At 51.5% G+C, this 17,971-nt stretch overlaps 2 protein-coding genes across 3 annotated transcripts; one reads left to right on the forward strand and one right to left on the reverse strand.

The window, feature by feature from the left end:
* The first annotated feature begins 115 nt into the window (after nt 1-115).
* On the forward strand, nt 116-8,579 carry smad4 (SMAD family member 4). 2 transcript variants are annotated; one of them, XM_035379417.1, is made up of 12 exons: nt 116-323; nt 1,958-2,712; nt 3,428-3,602; nt 3,709-3,738; nt 4,157-4,363; nt 5,360-5,479; nt 5,803-5,907; nt 6,011-6,061; nt 6,331-6,514; nt 7,199-7,367; nt 7,594-7,732; nt 8,106-8,579. In XM_035379417.1, exons 2-12 carry the CDS (start codon nt 2,473-2,475, stop codon nt 8,315-8,317), a joined length of 1,632 nt encoding a protein of 543 aa, XP_035235308.1. In that variant the 5' UTR covers nt 116-323; nt 1,958-2,472; the 3' UTR covers nt 8,318-8,579. The 2 variants fall into 2 exon arrangements, with proteins under 2 accessions (XP_035235308.1, XP_035235309.1); XM_035379418.1 differs by lacking the exon at nt 5,360-5,479 and having other exon boundaries at nt 117-323.
* A 4,130-nt stretch (nt 8,580-12,709) lies between these two features.
* LOC118207100 (RNA-binding protein MEX3B) lies at nt 12,710-17,649 on the reverse strand. Its single transcript, XM_035380400.1, has 2 exons — nt 16,898-17,649; nt 12,710-14,905 (listed from the first exon to the last, which is right to left on the reverse strand). Exons 1-2 carry the CDS (start codon nt 17,439-17,441, stop codon nt 13,602-13,604), a joined length of 1,848 nt encoding a protein of 615 aa, XP_035236291.1. The 5' UTR covers nt 17,442-17,649; the 3' UTR covers nt 12,710-13,601.
* Nucleotides 17,650-17,971: the final 322 nt, after the last annotated feature.

Here is a 17,971-nt window from a genome sequence, read left to right on the forward strand (position 1 = left end):
CCAAATCACCGTTCTCTATCCCCGCAACCAATGAGCTGTTCAGTGCCCGCAACTGGGCACAGCGACCCCGGCCCTAGTACCTATCCTGTCCCGGTCCGCGCCCCTCACTCTGCCCATGCGCGGATCGCCATGTTCATACGCGAGTAGTAATAGCGAGCAGCAGCAGAGGTTGCGGAATCAAGTCAGCTAGCTTCGTGCACGGGATCCCATGTCCACAGTAATACTTTTAGTTTTTTTTTTAAAAACCCACAGTATTCACTGAAACTGAGCAACTGACGCAGAGCCGTTGATACAGAGGAAAACCCTAACCGCGTCGGAGCAAGGTATGATATGGGAGAGGGATTTGTTGCTAGTATCTGGCTATTCAGATAAAAACATTGTCAGAGTCAAGCTTACTTTAGGCCCAAAACCAAAGCGTAAAAATGCAAAAGTAATACGATGCATTTTAAATTTTCCGTCATATTTGTTTCGTATGGAAGGAACCCGGAAAAATCAGCGATATGTCCACATCTAAACGCTAGAGAAGTTTTTTCGAGCGTGCTAGCTGACAGGCTAAGATAGTAAACTGCGAGCGGGATTATGGAGAATGACATTAGCGAGGCTATTTGTGTTGCTTATTAGCTTCATTATTTCGGCTTAAATTACCTTGAGTGTTATGCACTTTTATTTACAGTTATTTAAAAATATTTTAAACCGCTCTTTTGAAAATACACCACTAACACAACCCAGAAGTTAAAATGTTTTTATTTTGTCCGTGGTGTCGTTAACGTTGGCTGTTTACTTGGATCATACAGATCTGGTGTTGCGCTTAATGAGAAGTTTATTTGGAGATTTAGCTCATGTTAGCATCTCCTGCACGACTTTATTGCAGTTCGTTTACCATTGTTGTGGGAGCGGCGCAGTCGCGCGCAGTGCGTGGGTATCTATATGAAGTGTGGCGTTGAAATGCACTTCTGACGGGAAAACAACACAAGTTTACTATCCACCGACACAGCGACGCCTGTGTTTGTGTGTCAGTATGTCAGACTTACTGTATGGGGCTTGTGCTCAGAAAACTCATAAATATTTAAAGAGTTTCGGCGCTTAGCTATATATTTTAAATTCTGCTTACTTCTAGGACATACGTGTGTATTCAGAAGCGATTGTATACATGTGTGCTTTTAGGGTGGATGTTTTCCAAGGTTAACTGCCATACATAATTTCGATAATTGCATGTGTGTTTGACACTGACATGCTACCCCAGTACCTCATTGCGCTGGACACAAAACCGGCTCTAGCCAAAACAAAATTAACATGTCGTTTATTGCCCAGTTTCTGTCATTTTCAGAAAACGTGGTCATGTCATTAAATGCTGACTGACAATTCCCCTAAAGTATTTACACCATATAGTAAAACTAAGAAATAAAGTAATAGCATTACTGCGGGGAGTCAGTTTGATCTTGTCCCATTGAACAAGTTGTACTTTTTGTGGTTGTCTTGAATGCAAATTTTCATGTAAAATCAAATAACACAGCTGTCACACTGGTTTTCTTTGCATTGTGCTTGGCTCAAGAGTTATCCGGCCATAAGTACAACAAAAGTTTGACTGCATTTTTTCCTGTGGTCTTGTGAATCCAATCAATCTATAAATATAATTAGTTGGAGCAATTTCTGAAAGTCTGAAGACAGGTTTAGAAACATCTGCCAGTTTGTTTGCCTGTGATATAAAAATACTTGCTCATGGAACAAAGATCTTGTGACTCCTAAATTAATGATGAATACGTAAAATATAACATTTAAACTTATTTCACTCATTGCTGTTAGTGTGCTGCTGCAGGGATGCAAAATCCTCTTGTGCCTCGTGTTTAGTTTCTGCTGTCAGAAGGATGTCAGTGAGCTTACGTATTCATTTTTATTGGGTCTAGGAAAAAGTGTTGACATTTGTCATGTTTATGTGCTGCCATTGTATTCTTTCCAGTTTTCTAAGTCGCCACCCCTGAGTGTGTGTGTGTCCGGAGCCACTGACCACCTTATGTCATCACTGTTGTGTTGGAGGAGCCCATCTGCAGCAGTGGGCGGAGCCAGGGAGTGACATCATCACTTTCACACCAGGAGTCTATGGGAGGGCGGTCTCAGACGGAGGGAGAGAGCTGGGAAAGAGAGAGCGAAGGACTGTGAGGGAGGAGTCCCTCGAGAAGAAGAGGGGTCTCGGAGGAGAAAGCCTCAGGGATGAACGTCCTGACCCAGCAGAACACTTATAACCCAGCATAACAGCTCCTCTAACCCAGCAGAACACTTCTAACCCAGCAGAACAGTACCCTGACCTAGCAGAACAGTGCCTCTAACCCAGCAGAACAACCCTTAACCCAGCAGAACAGCCTCTCTAACCCAGCAGGACAGTGCTTTTAACCCACCAGAACAGCCTCTTTCACCCAGCGGAACAGCGCCCGCCCCTCCTCCCCCCCTCACTCCCTGGTGCCCCCTCCCATTGCCATGTCGACCGCCAACACGCCCACAAGCAACGACGCCTGCCTGAGCATCGTGCACAGCCTGATGTGCCACCGGCAGGGCGGGGAGAGCGAGACCTTCGCCAAGCGCGCCATCGAGAGCCTGGTGAAGAAGCTGAAGGAGAAGAAGGACGAGCTGGACTCCCTCATCACCGCCATCACCACCAACGGGGCGCACCCCAGCAAGTGCGTCACCATCCAGCGCACCCTGGACGGCCGGCTGCAGGTAGGGGGGCGGGGGACCGGGCGGGGAACTGGGCGGGTGGGTGTTTGGGATGGTGGGCGAAGACAGAGAAAGGGGCAGCCTGCCAATTGGAATTAGAGATCGAGTACTGGTGCGAAATGGGGGAGTGGCCATTGGAGCTGGCCAAGAGGCGGCAAACGGTGCCTTTTCCTGAAGGGTTAGGACCGAGGTGGGCAACGAGGGCCGTATCTGTTTTCTGGTTACCAGGGCAACTTCTGGCCTGGATTACGTCATTAACCCCAACAATTACGCCACCTGACGCCTTAGCTGCGTTTCTTGTTGAGCGCATGAATGACTGCCAAAGACTCTTCTAGCGCCCCTGTATGAAACCTTTCACTGCGATGTAATGTGCGAGTGCAGTAGCGTCGGTGTGTGCAGCCGGTTAGCTCATTCAGCCTGGCAAGGGTAACTGGTGGAAACGCTGCAGACACACCGGCCCTCCAGGACCGGAACTGCCCCCCCCCCCCCCCCCCCCGACCCACCCCCCCGGGTCAGAATCGCTGTCTGGAACGGGCAGATTTTTTGCCCCGCGGTTTTCCCCGAACTGCTCAAAACGTTGGGTAAGCGTCTGAGAGACATTTCACAGGACGGTAGCATGTTTGGTCCGCTAGCGTCAGTTTCTCAGCGGAGTGGGAAGTCTGTTAGCCGCGCCCCTGACCGTCCCGCTCCCCCGCCCCCTCCTCCCCCCCCCCCGCAGGTGGCCGGGCGGAAGGGCTTCCCCCACGTGATCTACGCGCGGCTGTGGCGGTGGCCCGACCTGCACAAGAACGAGCTGAAGCACGTCAAGTACTGCCAGTTCGCCTTCGACCTGAAGTGCGACAGCGTGTGCGTGAACCCCTACCACTACGAGAGGGTGGTGTCCCCTGGGATTGGTGAGCCCGCTCCTCTGCTGCCTCTTCCCCATGTTTGCCCTCCATAATGCAATGTGGCCTCTGTGGAGAAACCTTCATTATTAACACACCTACCCCTGCCTTTCAGATTTGTCTGGACTGACACTGACCAGCTCTGGTGAGTGCATGTTTGTGTATGGATATACGTATGCATGCATTGATTTGCTGATTGGTTAATTATTGGAGTGTTTGTGTATGGATATGTGTGTGCATGCATTGATTGGTTGATTGGTTAATTATTGGAGTGTTTGTGTATGGATATGTGTGTGCATGCATTGATTGTTCAAGTTATCCCATGTTCCTAGGCAACAGAAGTACGAATCATGACCATAACATATGTTCAGCTGAGAGGACAAAACAAAAATGCAGCATGTACACATCACAAAGATGACACTTTTTTTAAGGTGGAGTTGGCCAATTTAGGTACACAAAACGGTAAACTGAAAAAAATGCTGCATAAAAAGTTTATGAACACGAGCGCCAGGAGTCAGATGTGTCTATAAAGATTTAGTCATGGAACCCCCCCCCCCCCACAGCCGCCGGACTGATGGTGAAGGACGAGTACGATGACCCATCTGCCACGCCCAGCATGGAGGCCCACTCTGTGCAGACCATCCAGCACCCCCCCGGCAGCTGGGCCTCGCCCTCGGAGAGCTTCGGCGGCTCCGCCCTGCTGGCCCCCGCCGACGCCAGTGGGTCCGCCCCCTCCTCCGCCTTCCCCAGCGTCGCCGCCGCGTCTGCAAGTGAGAACAGAGCTCTCCTCTCAGCCACCTCCATCTGTCTCTCCCTCTCTCCTTCCCTGTCTCCCTCTCCTCTCCTTTCCCCTCTCTCCCTCCCTGTCTCCCCCTGCTCCCCTTTCCTCTCTCTCCCTCCCCTCTCCCTCCCTCTCTCCCCCTCCGTCTCCCTCTCCTTTCCTCCATTTCTTTCTCCGTCTCCCCCGTCCTGTCTCAGTCTGTCACTCTCCCTCTCACACCCTCTCTCTTTCTCCTTTCTCCCTGTCCGGCCATCCTGCTTAGCGTTCTGTCTCTTTCTCCTCATTCTTTTCCATCTTTGGTCCCATTCATCGCCTGCTTCCCCCTCCCTCCCCCGCGCCCCGCCCCCCCCCTCGGGTACTGCAGGCTGAGGTTAGCACACGGGTGTTTAACTCAGGTCTGTACGCACGCTGCTGGTGGGACGTCCTGTTCCGGCGGGACGGGTCCTCTCTCTCCCCGTTCTCCCCTCTTCCTCCTGTCTCACTGTCCGCCCTGCTGGCTCTCACGGGGTGATCTTGAAAAGCTTTCTGCAGCGGGAGAACTGGTGTGTTTTTTGTTTTTTCTTTCTTCCTTTCCTCTTCAGCTGGTGTGCCACTGCCCCCGTGTCTAATGGTCCTCTTTACGCGCGTGTGTGTACATGCGTGTGTATGTGCCTGTGTGTATGCGTGTGTTCCTCTGTGTGTCCATGCTTGTGTGTGCGCCTGCGTGTGTATGTGTTTGTGTGTGTATCCCTCAGTGTATGTGTAAGTGCGTGTGTGTGTTTATGCCCGTGTGTGTATGTGCCTCTGTGTAAGTGTGTGTGTGTGTGTGTGTGTAACGGCTTGTGCATGTTCATGCCTGTGTGTGTGCGCGTGCGCGTGTGTGCATGTCCGCGTGTGCGCGTGTGTGTGTGTGTGTGTGTGTGTGTGTGTGTGTGCGTGTGTGTGTGCGTGTGCGTGTGTGCGTGCGTGTATACATGCGCGTGTCACCTGGCCGTTCTCTCTCCAGCCCAGTCCAGCCTGCTGTCTGGGACGCACGGCGAGGGGCTGCTGCAAATGGCCTCTGGGACGGGACAGGGCGCGCAGCAGAACGCCTTCCCCCCCGCCCCGCCCGCCACGTACCACCACAGTAAGCTCCGCCCTCCGCACTCCGGCCACACCCCGAGGGGAGGGGCAGAAAGCTTTTCAACGTCCCCCCTAGAAAGCCCGCGGGGCTCAGACCGTGTCACATCCTCCCTTCAGCGATTCATTCTGTCTTCCATCATTACTCCATGTGATTCGCTCGCCCTCTGTGACCTCCTCTTGCTTATTGGCTGCCGGCTCTCCTGGCGTCTCTCCTGCAGTGAGTGTGTAGTGTTGCGCACGGCGGTTTGGCTCTGTGGGGGAGCAGCGCGTGCGCGTGTGAAAAAAAACGCGATTCTCACCTGTGAGCGCTCGACTGTGCCTTCACAGACGCCACCTCCGCCTGGCCCAGGAACAGCAGCTTCCCGCCCAGCATGCCGCACCACCAGAACGGGCACCTGCAGCACCACCCGCCCATGCCCCACCCGCACTACTGTGAGTACCGGGCGCCCCCGGCCCGCGCCCGCCCGTCCGTCTGTCCGTCAGGCGCGTGCAGTGGGGGGGGCGGAGTTTAACATGTCGCGTCTCACTCTCCTAGGGTCGGTGCACAGCGAAATGGCGTTCCAGACCCCCATCTCCAACCACCCCGGTGAGTCCGCCTGTTCCCGCCGCGACTTACGCAATCCCGCGGTTGCCGTGGTTTCTGAACATCCCTGAAGGAGCACGCGCAGTTCAGTCAAACAAAACTTACTTGTGTGGTTTCTTATTGACTCAGTCAAGACTTTAAGCTCTTTAAGGCTGAAAGGTGTGAGGGATGGGAGAGTGTGTGGCCTCAGTGAAAGGGTTAGAGTTAGGGTAAAAGCAGTTGGTAAACAGAGAGTTTGGTTGTGAACATGCGACCGTGTCCCTGTCCCTCAGCTCCAGATTACTGGTGCTCCATTGCCTACTTTGAGATGGACGTGCAGGTGGGGGAGACGTTCAAGGTGCCCTCCACCTGTCCCGTGGTGACGGTGGACGGGTACGTGGACCCCTCCGGGGGCGACCGCTTCTGCCTGGGCCAGCTGAGCAACGTGCACCGGACAGAGGCCATCGAGAGGGCCAGGTACCGCCCCAAACCACGGCGCCGTTCGGCCTCGGCCTCGCGCTCGGAAACGCCGTCAACATTCGACCGAGAACGATACAGAACCTTATTTGCTTGACGTGACTTTGCAGGCATACAAATTCACCCTGAACGCTCTCTTGAAATCTGACACTGGAAATTCTTGGCTGGCACAACACATCGACTGCATACTGTAATCTGGAACATTCCTATTTGCAGTTTGCATTTTAATGCCTCCTCCCAGATATGTTACAATTTGCTTTGCATCTCTACGGCAGTGGTTCCCAACCCTGTTCCTAGAAATCCGATCCAGAGCGACTCACAGTGTAAGACTTAAAACCTATTCTACTGAGTAACTATGTATTTTAGGGCTGCCAAACCCTGTTCCTGGAAATCTACCATCCTGTAGTTTTTCACTCCATCCCTAACAAAGCACACCTCATTCAACAGCTAGAGCAGGCTGCTCAGACCTGTTCCTGGAGTTCCACTGTCCTGTAGGGTTTCATTTCAACCCTAACAAAGCACACCTCATTCAACAGCTACAGATCTCATCGAGCTGCTTATTAGTAGTCATGTGAGCCAAATTAGGGTTGAAATGAAAACCTACAGGATGGTAGATCTCCAGGAGCAGGGTTTGAGTTTAGTTGTTGCGAGTGTATTTTAACTCTCTCTCCACCGAATCCTCAGGTTGCACATCGGAAAGGGGGTACAGCTGGAGTGCAAGGGCGAAGGGGACGTTTGGGTGCGTTGCCTTAGCGACCACGCCGTCTTCGTGCAGAGCTACTACCTGGACCGGGAGGCGGGGCGAGCCCCCGGAGACGCCGTGCACAAGATCTACCCCAGCGCCTACATCAAGGTGGGGGTCCGCCCGCACGCCCCCTCCCCCACCCCCCGGCCACACCCCCCACCCGCTGCGCGTGACCCCCCTGCTGCTCCCTCTGTCGCCCCCAGGTGTTCGACCTGCGCCACCCCCCCCCCCCGCCCCACTTGACCTCCCCGCTCCCTCTTTCGCCCCCAGTCTGCCTGTCCGCTGTCACGCGCCCCCCCGCCATGACCCCCCCCGCTCCATCTGTCGCCCCCAGGTGTTCGACCTGCGCCAGTGCCACCGGCAGATGCAGCAGCAGGCGGCCACCGCGCAGGCAGCCGCCGCCGCTCAGGCCGCCGCGGTCGCCGGGAACATCCCGGGCCCCGGGTCCGTCGGAGGCATCGCCCCCGCCATCAGTAAGCGCCCCATTCTGCTGCCGGCCCTTTAAATGACCCACTCGCTGCATATAACAGAGCCTGAATCCAGCGTCACGTTCCAGCCTGAATTCAGCGTCACGTTCCAGCCTGAATTCAGCGTCACGTTCCAGCCTGAATTCAGCGTCACGTTCCCGCCTGAATTCAGTGTGGTTATCATTTGCAAAAATCTTTTTCTCTTACTGTTACTTCTCTTACTTAATTTTAAAAAACTTGGTTTCAGAAAACCTGTATTAGAAACACGCACAGGGCTTAATTCTTACAAGAAAAGCGAGTTGGCGGTTTACTCCTGCTGGTGACGGTCGTACTAATCGCCGCGGTAACGCTCCCCCCCCCCCCCCCCCCCCCCCCCCAGGCCTCTCGGCGGCGGCGGGCATCGGCGTGGACGACCTGCGCAGACTCTGCATCCTGCGCATGAGCTTTGTGAAGGGCTGGGGCCCCGACTACCCGCGGCAGAGCATCAAGGAGACGCCCTGCTGGATCGAGATCCACCTGCACCGCGCCCTGCAGCTGCTGGACGAGGTGCTGCACACCATGCCCATCGCCGACCCCCAGCCGCTGGACTGAGCCTGCGGGGGGGGCGGGGGGGCGAGGGGCTGCACACCATGCCCATCGCCGACCCCCAGCCGCTGGACTGAGCCTGCGGGGGGGGCGGGGGGGTGAGGCGTGGGGGCGGAGACAGGGGCGGGGCCTCCCCAGCCCCACACACACTGTGATGCTCCGGCTGAAACCACAGCAGGACAACAAAAAAAAAAGGGGGAGGAGCCCCGTCTCCGTTACCATGCCAATTAAAGGCGGACTTTTGTTGGGGAAGGGGGGAGAGTGAGGGTCATTCCTTTCCTGTCCCTCATTGGTTAACAATTCAAGTTGGTTTTTTGTTTCGTCTCGCCCAGCCAATCGTATCCAGTATCAGATCCGGACTGAGATTCGGGGAGGAGGGTGGGCGTGGGCGGCTACCTGACCTCCCTCTACCGCCCCCGTTTCTGTGTGAGGACCCCCGTTCCCTCCATGCGACCCGCAGACGTGTGGAAGGGCTGTAACACTACTGCGTACAGGGGGGGGGGGGGGTCTGTGTTACTTCACTACGCCAAACGAAATCCCCCGGGCATGCGTTTGCAAAAATCCAGCGATGGTATTACATATTTTTGGTTTTGCTTTAGGTTTTGTTTTTTTTGTATTTCTTATTTTAACACATGGATTAAGCAGCGAGCACTTTGGTGTTTTTTTTGTTGAATTACCTCCCAGTGCCCCCTCCTGGGGTGGTGTTCTGAGGTGGGGATGCCAGTGGACACTTCATGGTCTGACAAATTAGGGTTTCTGTGAAGATAAGGGGCACAAAACACTCATCAGTCACAATAACACAAAAGGCTTTAGATGAACCCTAAAACACTTTCATATACAAGTGTTTTAGATTCAGTTTCTGTAGTTCGCTTGCATCACTACATGAACTTTACGGTATTTCACATTACAAATTACCTTTTTTTGGTATCATTCCCCCCCCCCCCTTCTTTTGTACACGCTGTGGCCACAGCCATTTTGGATTTTGAAATGCATGTGAAGGTTTCGGATTTGGGACGGTGAGCGGTTGGAACGCAGTTCCGGTCCAAACACTGTGAGATTTAGACGTACCCCTCAGCCAGCAGACAGCCCTCGGTTCGTCCCCAGGGAGACGGTGGAGGAAATGCTCCCTGGGTCCCGGGGTCTTTTAAGTTAGACTAGCTTACGCGCGCAGGACTGTTAACGGGCACCACTCACCTGAATGACAGGGGAACGCTGAATCCTCCATCCCACCATTTTATAAATCTGGCACCGGTTGATTCCCAGACCTCAGCGTTTCTGACTGAGGCGTCCGAACGTCCTCCATAGTCCCCTGCCTGCACCGATTTGGTTCCCCTTTTCTCGCTTTTCGTCATTTTTAATCCTTTGTGGAGGGTGTCGCTGCGCCCACGTTGCCGTATCCCCCCTAAAAGTCCTGCTTTTATACTCGGGGGGGGGGGGGGGGGGGGGGGGGGGGAGGTGGGGAGCCCTATTTATTAGGAATGGCAGTCGTGTAAAAGCAACGATGCAGAACTGCCATTTTCTTTTTTACATAAATGTATAGTCTTTTGTATGATTTCAAATTGGTGACATCCCCCGCCCACCCCTTCCATTGACTGTTGGTAGAATAATGATGTGTAATAAACATTTTGTAATAAATTAGTCTTTTTTCTTTTTCTTTTTTTTTTTAAGGGAAGGAACGGGAGGTGATATGAAATGTTTGTGTGTGTCCGGTGGAGCTTGAATCGATCGTTCCCATTGAGATAATGCATAATTCAAAGGAGCCCATCCTGTTTCAATGGTTATTTTGATGGGTTCTGCCATTTGGGAGCTGATGTTATCCAATGTAATATGGCTTGTGATTTTACTTCCCCATTATGTTCAGTGTCTATAATGTTACATTTCCTCATATGGCTACAGAGGACAGTTCAAAATGTGCATCCTGTTATGTTTACATATCCATATAAAGGCAGTGTATTTTGTTGGCGCCAAGCTGGTTGTTGGCAGCCGAGTCTGATCAAATTCACTGAACTGCCAGCATATGGTATGAATAATTTTGTGTTCAAACATGTATTTTCCTTTTTTCCAATGGTTTGATTTCTTCACTGTGTTGTCGAGTGCTGCAATGCAAATGCTATCATTCTATGCAGGCAGTGGACATTTCTGTCCATTTGAGAAATGGCATTTAAGCATAACATTTAAGTTATTTTGGCAATATGCAGTATCAGTACGTAGGAAGTCTACACTCAGATTTGTATAACATGCTGTTGGATCATTGAGAAATGTAAAGAAGGCGAGCTGAACTGGACAATTGGCACTTTTGTTTTTAAAGTTGTATTTCTAATGCAAAATTATTAAATAAGGTCTGAATATTAAACTATTTTTTTGTTCTACGGCCATCTTTAAACACTAGATTTCTACTACTTTTGACCTGCCGAGTTCTTTACTTTTGATATTTTTAGCAAAGCTCATCTCTCATCAATGAGTGGAATTGTGTCGGTGTCGGTCTGGTCAGGCTCATAATGTAAGGTCGACACTGACCGATAAATCTAGGTTTTTAGTTCGCTAGGCGCTGCTTAAAAGACGGTGTAAATGTAACCAAGAACTCGGAAAACATACCCGATGAGAAAACCGAGACGCTCGCATTTTGGTTTCAAAACAGAACATTAAGCGCATTGAAACGTGTTATAGGCCTTGAGTGGCAGTAATAGTCCTACCATAACTGGAGGCAATTCCCTTTAAAAAAACTGGGGCGTCGCTGGTGTGTTTCATAAGCAGGCAGCTGTCGCGTCACGTTTGACCCACTTCCCAGCGGGAGAGGGGGCAGACGGGCAGCCCTTCGCACAATGCGGCAGCTCGCGGGAGACTGCTTCCGTTCGATAGAAAGGGCACTGCGCGAGACCGCGGCACCTCCCGCCATTTACACACCGCCCCGCTGTCACGTTCCATTTGATTTCTAGCCCCGCGAGGAACCGGTGCACGCATCGCATTTAAAGGCAGCGTTACCGAGAAGAGCGAAACACTGACAAACACTCAGGTCTAACCCCTTTGCGAGTGGGCTAGTGAGACACCCGGGAGAGGGACGCTTCTGGACCTTATTCAGCCGTTACACGGCAGAACGTGCCTCCTCGAATGTTGAAACCCGTCAGAAGTAGCGTGGGCAAAGTATTTTATCAAATACATTTTTATGCCATGTTGGCAAATACTCCGAGCTTTTTGCTGATGGCGACGACCAATTACGCTCGCGCAACGTTTCTCAATTCCCGAATGAATTACGTAACTGTGGATTATACAATGGCACTTGTAATTGGTAATATTATAAGGGGGAAAATCACCACCACGGGCATCATCACTGGGTAGCTGAATAAAATGGGCGTACGTCATTACAGAAAAGGTTAACGGGATATAATTTAACGCTTCCATTTGCACACCCATCTCCATCCGCACACTAGACAGTGAGTCACAACACAATTGTTTAAAATGAAACCGTCTTTATTAAGTAACTTTAATATCAGAAAAATAAAACTCTTATAATTCTCTTTACAGCAAATATATATCAGTGCTTTGGCCACATAACTTAAAAGGCCCTTTATCATAAAATATAGTCTGTTTTAAACTTTAATCAATTTATTGAATTTATATGCCCTAAGACTGCCCTACATATACATAACAAAAGTGTAGTAAAATTAGCAAATACTTAACTGTTGGTACAGTAATTGATTTATATTTATTTGTATATATAGCCTCATGTGCATATGTACATACAGCTATATTATATATACTGAATAAGTACTATACATTTAGATACATTTATATAACTCTTAAGGTGGCTTACAGACTTGCACGCAGCTTGTGCGCGCGATCCTTGGCCTTTTTGTACATCTGATAAACATGCGCATGTGCACGCCTCCGGGCCCGCGAGACGGCGGCCGGGCGGGTCTCAATACTGTCGAACTACACTACAAGCGAATAGCGCTGACGGGCCGCAGCGACCTGTGGCTCAACGCCCAGTCTTGCTCACACTGGACTAAAATAAACATCTGTATTTGTAAACGTCTTTAATAGATTTATATTTATATATATATATATATTTATATTTATTTATATGTACGAAATGTAACTTCAAGTGGAAATAAAAAATAAAAATCTGTATTTACCAGTTAATAACAATAATATTAATCAATACACAAAAGTCAATATTAACCTTGAGAGGCTGAGGATCAAAGTTTTTCTTTTGGGGGGTGGAGGCTTCCGCTGGCTCAGGAGAAGCAGCTCGCTCATCCCTCTCTTTCTAGCTTTCTGCTCCTTGTTCGTGTGGGATGAAAATGGGGGGGGGGGGGGTTACGTGATAAAAATCTTTGATCAACCGTGCAAGGCATTAGCCGAACTGAACTTTGTTCTGGGCAGGAGGGGGGGGGGGGGGGGGGGTTTAAATGACCGATTCGGGGTGGGGTAGTCGTGCGCCCTGGGAGGGGGGGGGGGTACCCCTTGCGCTCTCCTGCACCTCTGTTCTCAGCCATTAAAAGGAAACGACCGTAAAAAAAATAAAATTAAATCCAACAGATACGGCTGGAATGTTGGGGCCCCCAGCACCCAAAGCTGAGCTGTAGTGTGTGGGGAAGCTCAGGGACTTCACCCCTCCCCCGCAGAGACAGGCTACGGCTCTGAAGAACCAGATCCCGTTCGTTCAACATCCCCTTTAGGACCCAACGGAGGAGGGGGGGGGAGGGACGATAGTGTTTTTGGGGAAGGGGGAAAGAAAGCGTGGCTTCTGGAAGGCTCTGGGCTTTCCTGCGACCGTTTGGGATCCCGTTAGCACGCGAGGCTAAATCTGTGGGATGGAGAGGGCATTCAGGCACGAGTAATCGTAAACGGATTAAAACCGAAACGTTTTGAAAGAGAGCCCGTAGCGGCAGGCACGGCAGTACTGGAGTCACGCTCGGGCCGGTCCAGAGAGGAGACTCCCGGTACCACCGTCAGCGCCGCGGGGACAACAGGCCCGGTGAACCGTCTGGTAACTAACGTAGCAGCGAGATGAACGGGGAAAAACATAACGTTGTGACCAACAACTTTTAGCCTCAATCCGTAACTTCCTTTACACCTAATCTTTAACAGTCGTAGCAAACATGATACATTAATAAAAAAATAATTCTAAAAAAAGGGTAAGAGTATTATGTCAAACTAAAAAAAAAAAAAGTTACCGACATCCCAAATTCAGTAACACCCCAGTCAAATCCTTATCATTGTCCCCTAGAGAACCAATACAGGCACACACACCCCTCCCTGCCCAACCCCCCCACCCCCCCCCAGCAGTTCATATGTTGCGCAGACGGATGGCCTGGGTGACGGGCGCCTGGCACACCGGGCACAGGGGCTCGGGCTTCTGGCAGATGCGGGTGGCGCACTCCATGCAGAAGAGGTTGTGGCCGCAGGGCACCAGGGCGGCGATGATGTCGCTCTCCAGGCAGCGGATGCAGTCCTGCCGCGCGCGGTACCCCCCCGCCGAGCCGGCCGAGTCGGGGGGCGAGCCGGAGGCCGTGCTGTCGCCGGAGGACGAGAAGGCGGGGCCGCACGGCGGGAAGCGGGGGGGCTGCGCGCTCAGCGGCTCGCTGTGGACGCGCCGGGCCGCCGGATGCTCCGCCCCCTCCGGGAAGGTGGGCGAGAGGCGCGGGGGGGTGCCGGGCTGGCTGTCGTGGCGCGGGGCGTGGCCTCGGCCCTCGAAGAGGGGAGCGCCCTGCTCGAAGGGGCTCCACAGCGCCTGCTGCTGGTGAGGGCCGGGCAGCGCGGCCGTCACGCCCAGGCTCTCCAGCCCCGTGGGCTCCAGCGGCGGCATGTCGTCCGACCCCACGGGCAGCAGCGTCTCCCCGAACCAGAACCCGCTGCTGCCGCCGCCGCCGCCGCCATTGTTGTTGTTGTTGCTGTTGCCGTTGAAGGGGCTGGCGGGAGCGTAGTCGGCCGCGCGGCCCCCGCCGTAGTACGAGTCGCTGGAGCCGCTGCCCAGCGAGCTGGAGCTGTCGTTGCGGTAGCTGGACGTCATCCGCGCGCAGCCGTTGGCGGGCGCCGCCGTCGCCGCCCCCCCGGCGCCGGGCCACGGCCCGGGCCCGCCCGCCTCGAAGCTGACGTCGGTGCCGTTGTAGTGGAAGTCGTCGCCGTCGGGCGCGGCCTCCACGCAGCCGCCGGTGCGCAGGGCGATGTGCGCCTCGATCTCCTCCCGCGCGCGGTCCACGTTCTCCGGCATGCCCGTCACCTCGAACACCGGCTCCTTGTCGCGGCTCGGCGTCACGATGTAGGTGTGCGTCTGCTGCTGGATGCGCTTGATGGTGGCGCCCTTGGGCCCCACCACCAGGCCCACCACGCGGTACGGCACGCGCACCTGGATGGTGGTCTGCCCCGCCAGCGTGGGGGTGCCGGGGAGGCCCGGGCCGGCCCCCGCCAGCGGCCCCGCCTTGTTTCGCGAGGCCCGGATGAGGGAGAAATGCTCGGCCGCCGAGAGGATCTCCCTCTTGGCCATCGCCACGTCCTCCTTCCGCCCCGTCACCACGAACACCGGCTGCTCCCCGCGCACCGGCGTCTTGATGTACGTGTTGGTCTTCGCCCGCAGCGCTTTGATCTTGCACCCTGAGAAACACCAAACGGGTCGTTCAAGACTCAGGAGAGGGCAGAAATGTCACATCACAGCAGACACAAGGAGAAAGGAAAGTAATGTACATCCATCCTGCAAGACTACGTTTCCCAGACTCACCAGAGATTTCTAAGGGAGGGAAGTATTCTATTAGTACCATTGAGCATTCCATTACACCGCATTACAGGACAGGCTTCCTTCTTGAGCTTCATTTGTTGATACTCAGCACCCCACAATGTCACTGATCCCGAGTGACTGAAATAGGCTGATCTGATTACCCACCCACAGCTGTACCTGCTATACGAAAAAAGTTTGAAGGAGATCAGGGGGACTGGAGGGTGCCCAAAATATTTAAGCATGAAGAAGTTCTTGACTGCCAAAAAAACCACTCCCAGATATATATTGAACTCATCTACTCTGGGGGCAAGCTACAGGAAAGGAAACAGTGCTGAACATTATTCCCAATCAAATGAAGAATGTAATGAACTTACTAACTCACTCAGGATTTTTCTTGGATTTAATACTTCCCACGTTATACTCAAGTATATGTACCACCACTTCTTTCCAGCTGGGTTGCCCCCCCTTCATTCGGCCCTCAAACTAAAATATGGGCACATAAACCGAATTTGCTTCAGTAGAATACCGTATAGCATGTGACAGTTTAACTTACCGTTCAACTTAACCCTCCTAAGTTTGCAGGTTTCTCCCTTGCATACCGCTCTATAACGATTTACAAAATAACAAAAACAATTAAAATTCAAAGAATAAATCGTTGCTATATGACTATTAAAATAGGTGTAAGACTACAATAATATTTTTGCTGATTATGGAGGCGGTTTTAACCCAAAAGAGCTTAACTAAATTTTAACGTCAGGGTGTTGTGCCACATCACCTCCTGAAGTACAACTGAAATCGTCTTTCGTTGGGCTAGTTAGCCAAGCAACTCTCCCCGTTAGCCTCCACTCACTGGCATTAGCAACTTAAAAAGAACAACTTCGCTGAATTTTTACTTTACCCTGCCTCGCAAGCTACTGAGTTGACCTGAGTCTTAACGTTACTTTGCAGCCTAATGTTACCCATGCTCGATAAAAAAGGAAAGCTAACCAGAGAAAAGTCGTCTTAAAAACTTTATTTACTAGCCAGCTAACTGGGCGACGTCGGATTTTAGCCAACGTTAGCCATCTAGCTAACATTATTTTGTGACTTTCCCCAAGTTTCCGGTTTAGTTGGCTAGCTTTAAACGTGTGCAATCTGCCCCAGAATTGTAAAACCTTTGCTAAAAGTTAAACATGTAACAAACTACACTGTCGCTATGTTATAGTTAGTTTTTTAAGTTGGCTAAATTCAATTCCGTGTCCCTTTATATAAACTAAATATGTCGAAAATGAAACGTTGGGCCAAGTCGACTTTAACTAGCCACCAAGATGGCTAATTTTATCGCACATTGGGTAAGATAGCAAGCTACATAACTTCCTAAAAAAAGTCGCTAACCAGTGGTCAGTTTCTTATATACTGAAGCTAAATTAACTCGCTTTATTTTCAACCTGGAAATAGAACTTCATTTAGATTACAAGCCATTTGCAAGCACACTCATCAGCGAAGCTAGGCAACCTCTCCTAGAAGTGAAACAATATGCAGTAAGCATTTGCGCTAATTAGCTAAAAGTAATTTACAATGAGCGAAATGTGTCATACTATACGTTGACTAAGTAATGCAAGCAAGCATACAAAAGAAATTCCCCACTGTCTATGGTTGGCTACTAGTCCAAGTATAACCGCACACATGGGTCGATAGCTAGCTTGCTAACGAGCAAGCTCGTTTTACCCGCTGGTCTATTCCTGGTTAGCATTAAGCTAGACTGCTACATTGCAAGTTAACTGGCATTTGCACCAAAACCAAGTTAAATTCTGAAACACATTAACCTAATTAGGACAGTGTGTGAAACCCACATAGCCATGACTAAAATAAATATGCAATGGTACACTCACCCTGTCTACCGACTATTTCGGCTACGTGTTCCGAGCTGGGCACCGCGACACACTCCGTAGTGTTTACGCTCTTCCTCCGCACGAGCGCCGGGTGCTCAACCTCGAATCCTGGCTCTCCGTACACCGGTGGTAAAATCATCATACCAGCAACCTGCTGCTGGGTAGGGTCGTCAAGACCTCCGCCATACAGTATGACCGTCTCCGCGGCCTCCATTCCGGGTAGCATCACAGAGCCTAGACCGGGGACCGGGGCCTGGGCTAGCAGCGTGTTGGAATCAGCCTCTTCCACTACCGCTTCATCGGCTTCTTCCAAGTCATCCTCCTCCGCCGGCAGTTTACGAAGTGGTAGGGGCTGGAGGTCCAGCACGGTGCCGAGTAGACTGAAGTGGGACGCCGGACGTGTATGCAGAAGGGGCTCTTGTGGTTCGGTGTGGCACTGGGTGCCGTGGTCATCCAGGCCTATCCCGGCAAATGTTTCTACTACCAGTGGCGGGAGCTCCGACTCAGCTTCCTCGGCTTCCAACAAAGATGTGCTACTGGGCATTGTGAGACACTCTTAAATTACGGCTCCGTTGAGTCCTGATAAAAAATATATACTTCAGGGTATTATTAATAAAAATCTTACGTATAAAATATGAAATATATCTGACGACAATAATACTATTGGGTGGCTCTTGTAGTATTAAAAAATGCCCGCGCCGGCCGACTTGGTCAATGTGTTCCGTGAACCTATTTTTCCGCCCTCCCTTGGTCTTTCTTTTGTTTCATCACCCAGCCACAACAGCCACGCCTGGTACGAACTGAACTGGCTTTCTATTGGCTATTTGAGGTAGACTGTAGTTTCACTACTCTGGGTTGGTTACGCTAGCAACAGTAACTCCGTTACGATTGGCCTAAACGTGCAACCGTTTTTGTTAACGCCTTTGTTTGGGCAAATAAGCCCCAATCACAGCCTTGGTAGCTAGTTAACTGTGTGTTGAGAACACAGTAAAGTTTGTTATCCTTTGTGCTTTTCTTAAGATCAGTACATGTGGCTTATTTAATGGAAAGTAAATTAGTTAATGAAATTTCAAG

The sequence above is a fragment of the Anguilla anguilla genome, chromosome 10, assembly GCF_013347855.1.
Source record: "Anguilla anguilla isolate fAngAng1 chromosome 10, fAngAng1.pri, whole genome shotgun sequence".
Taxonomy (NCBI): domain Eukaryota; kingdom Metazoa; phylum Chordata; class Actinopteri; order Anguilliformes; family Anguillidae; genus Anguilla; species Anguilla anguilla.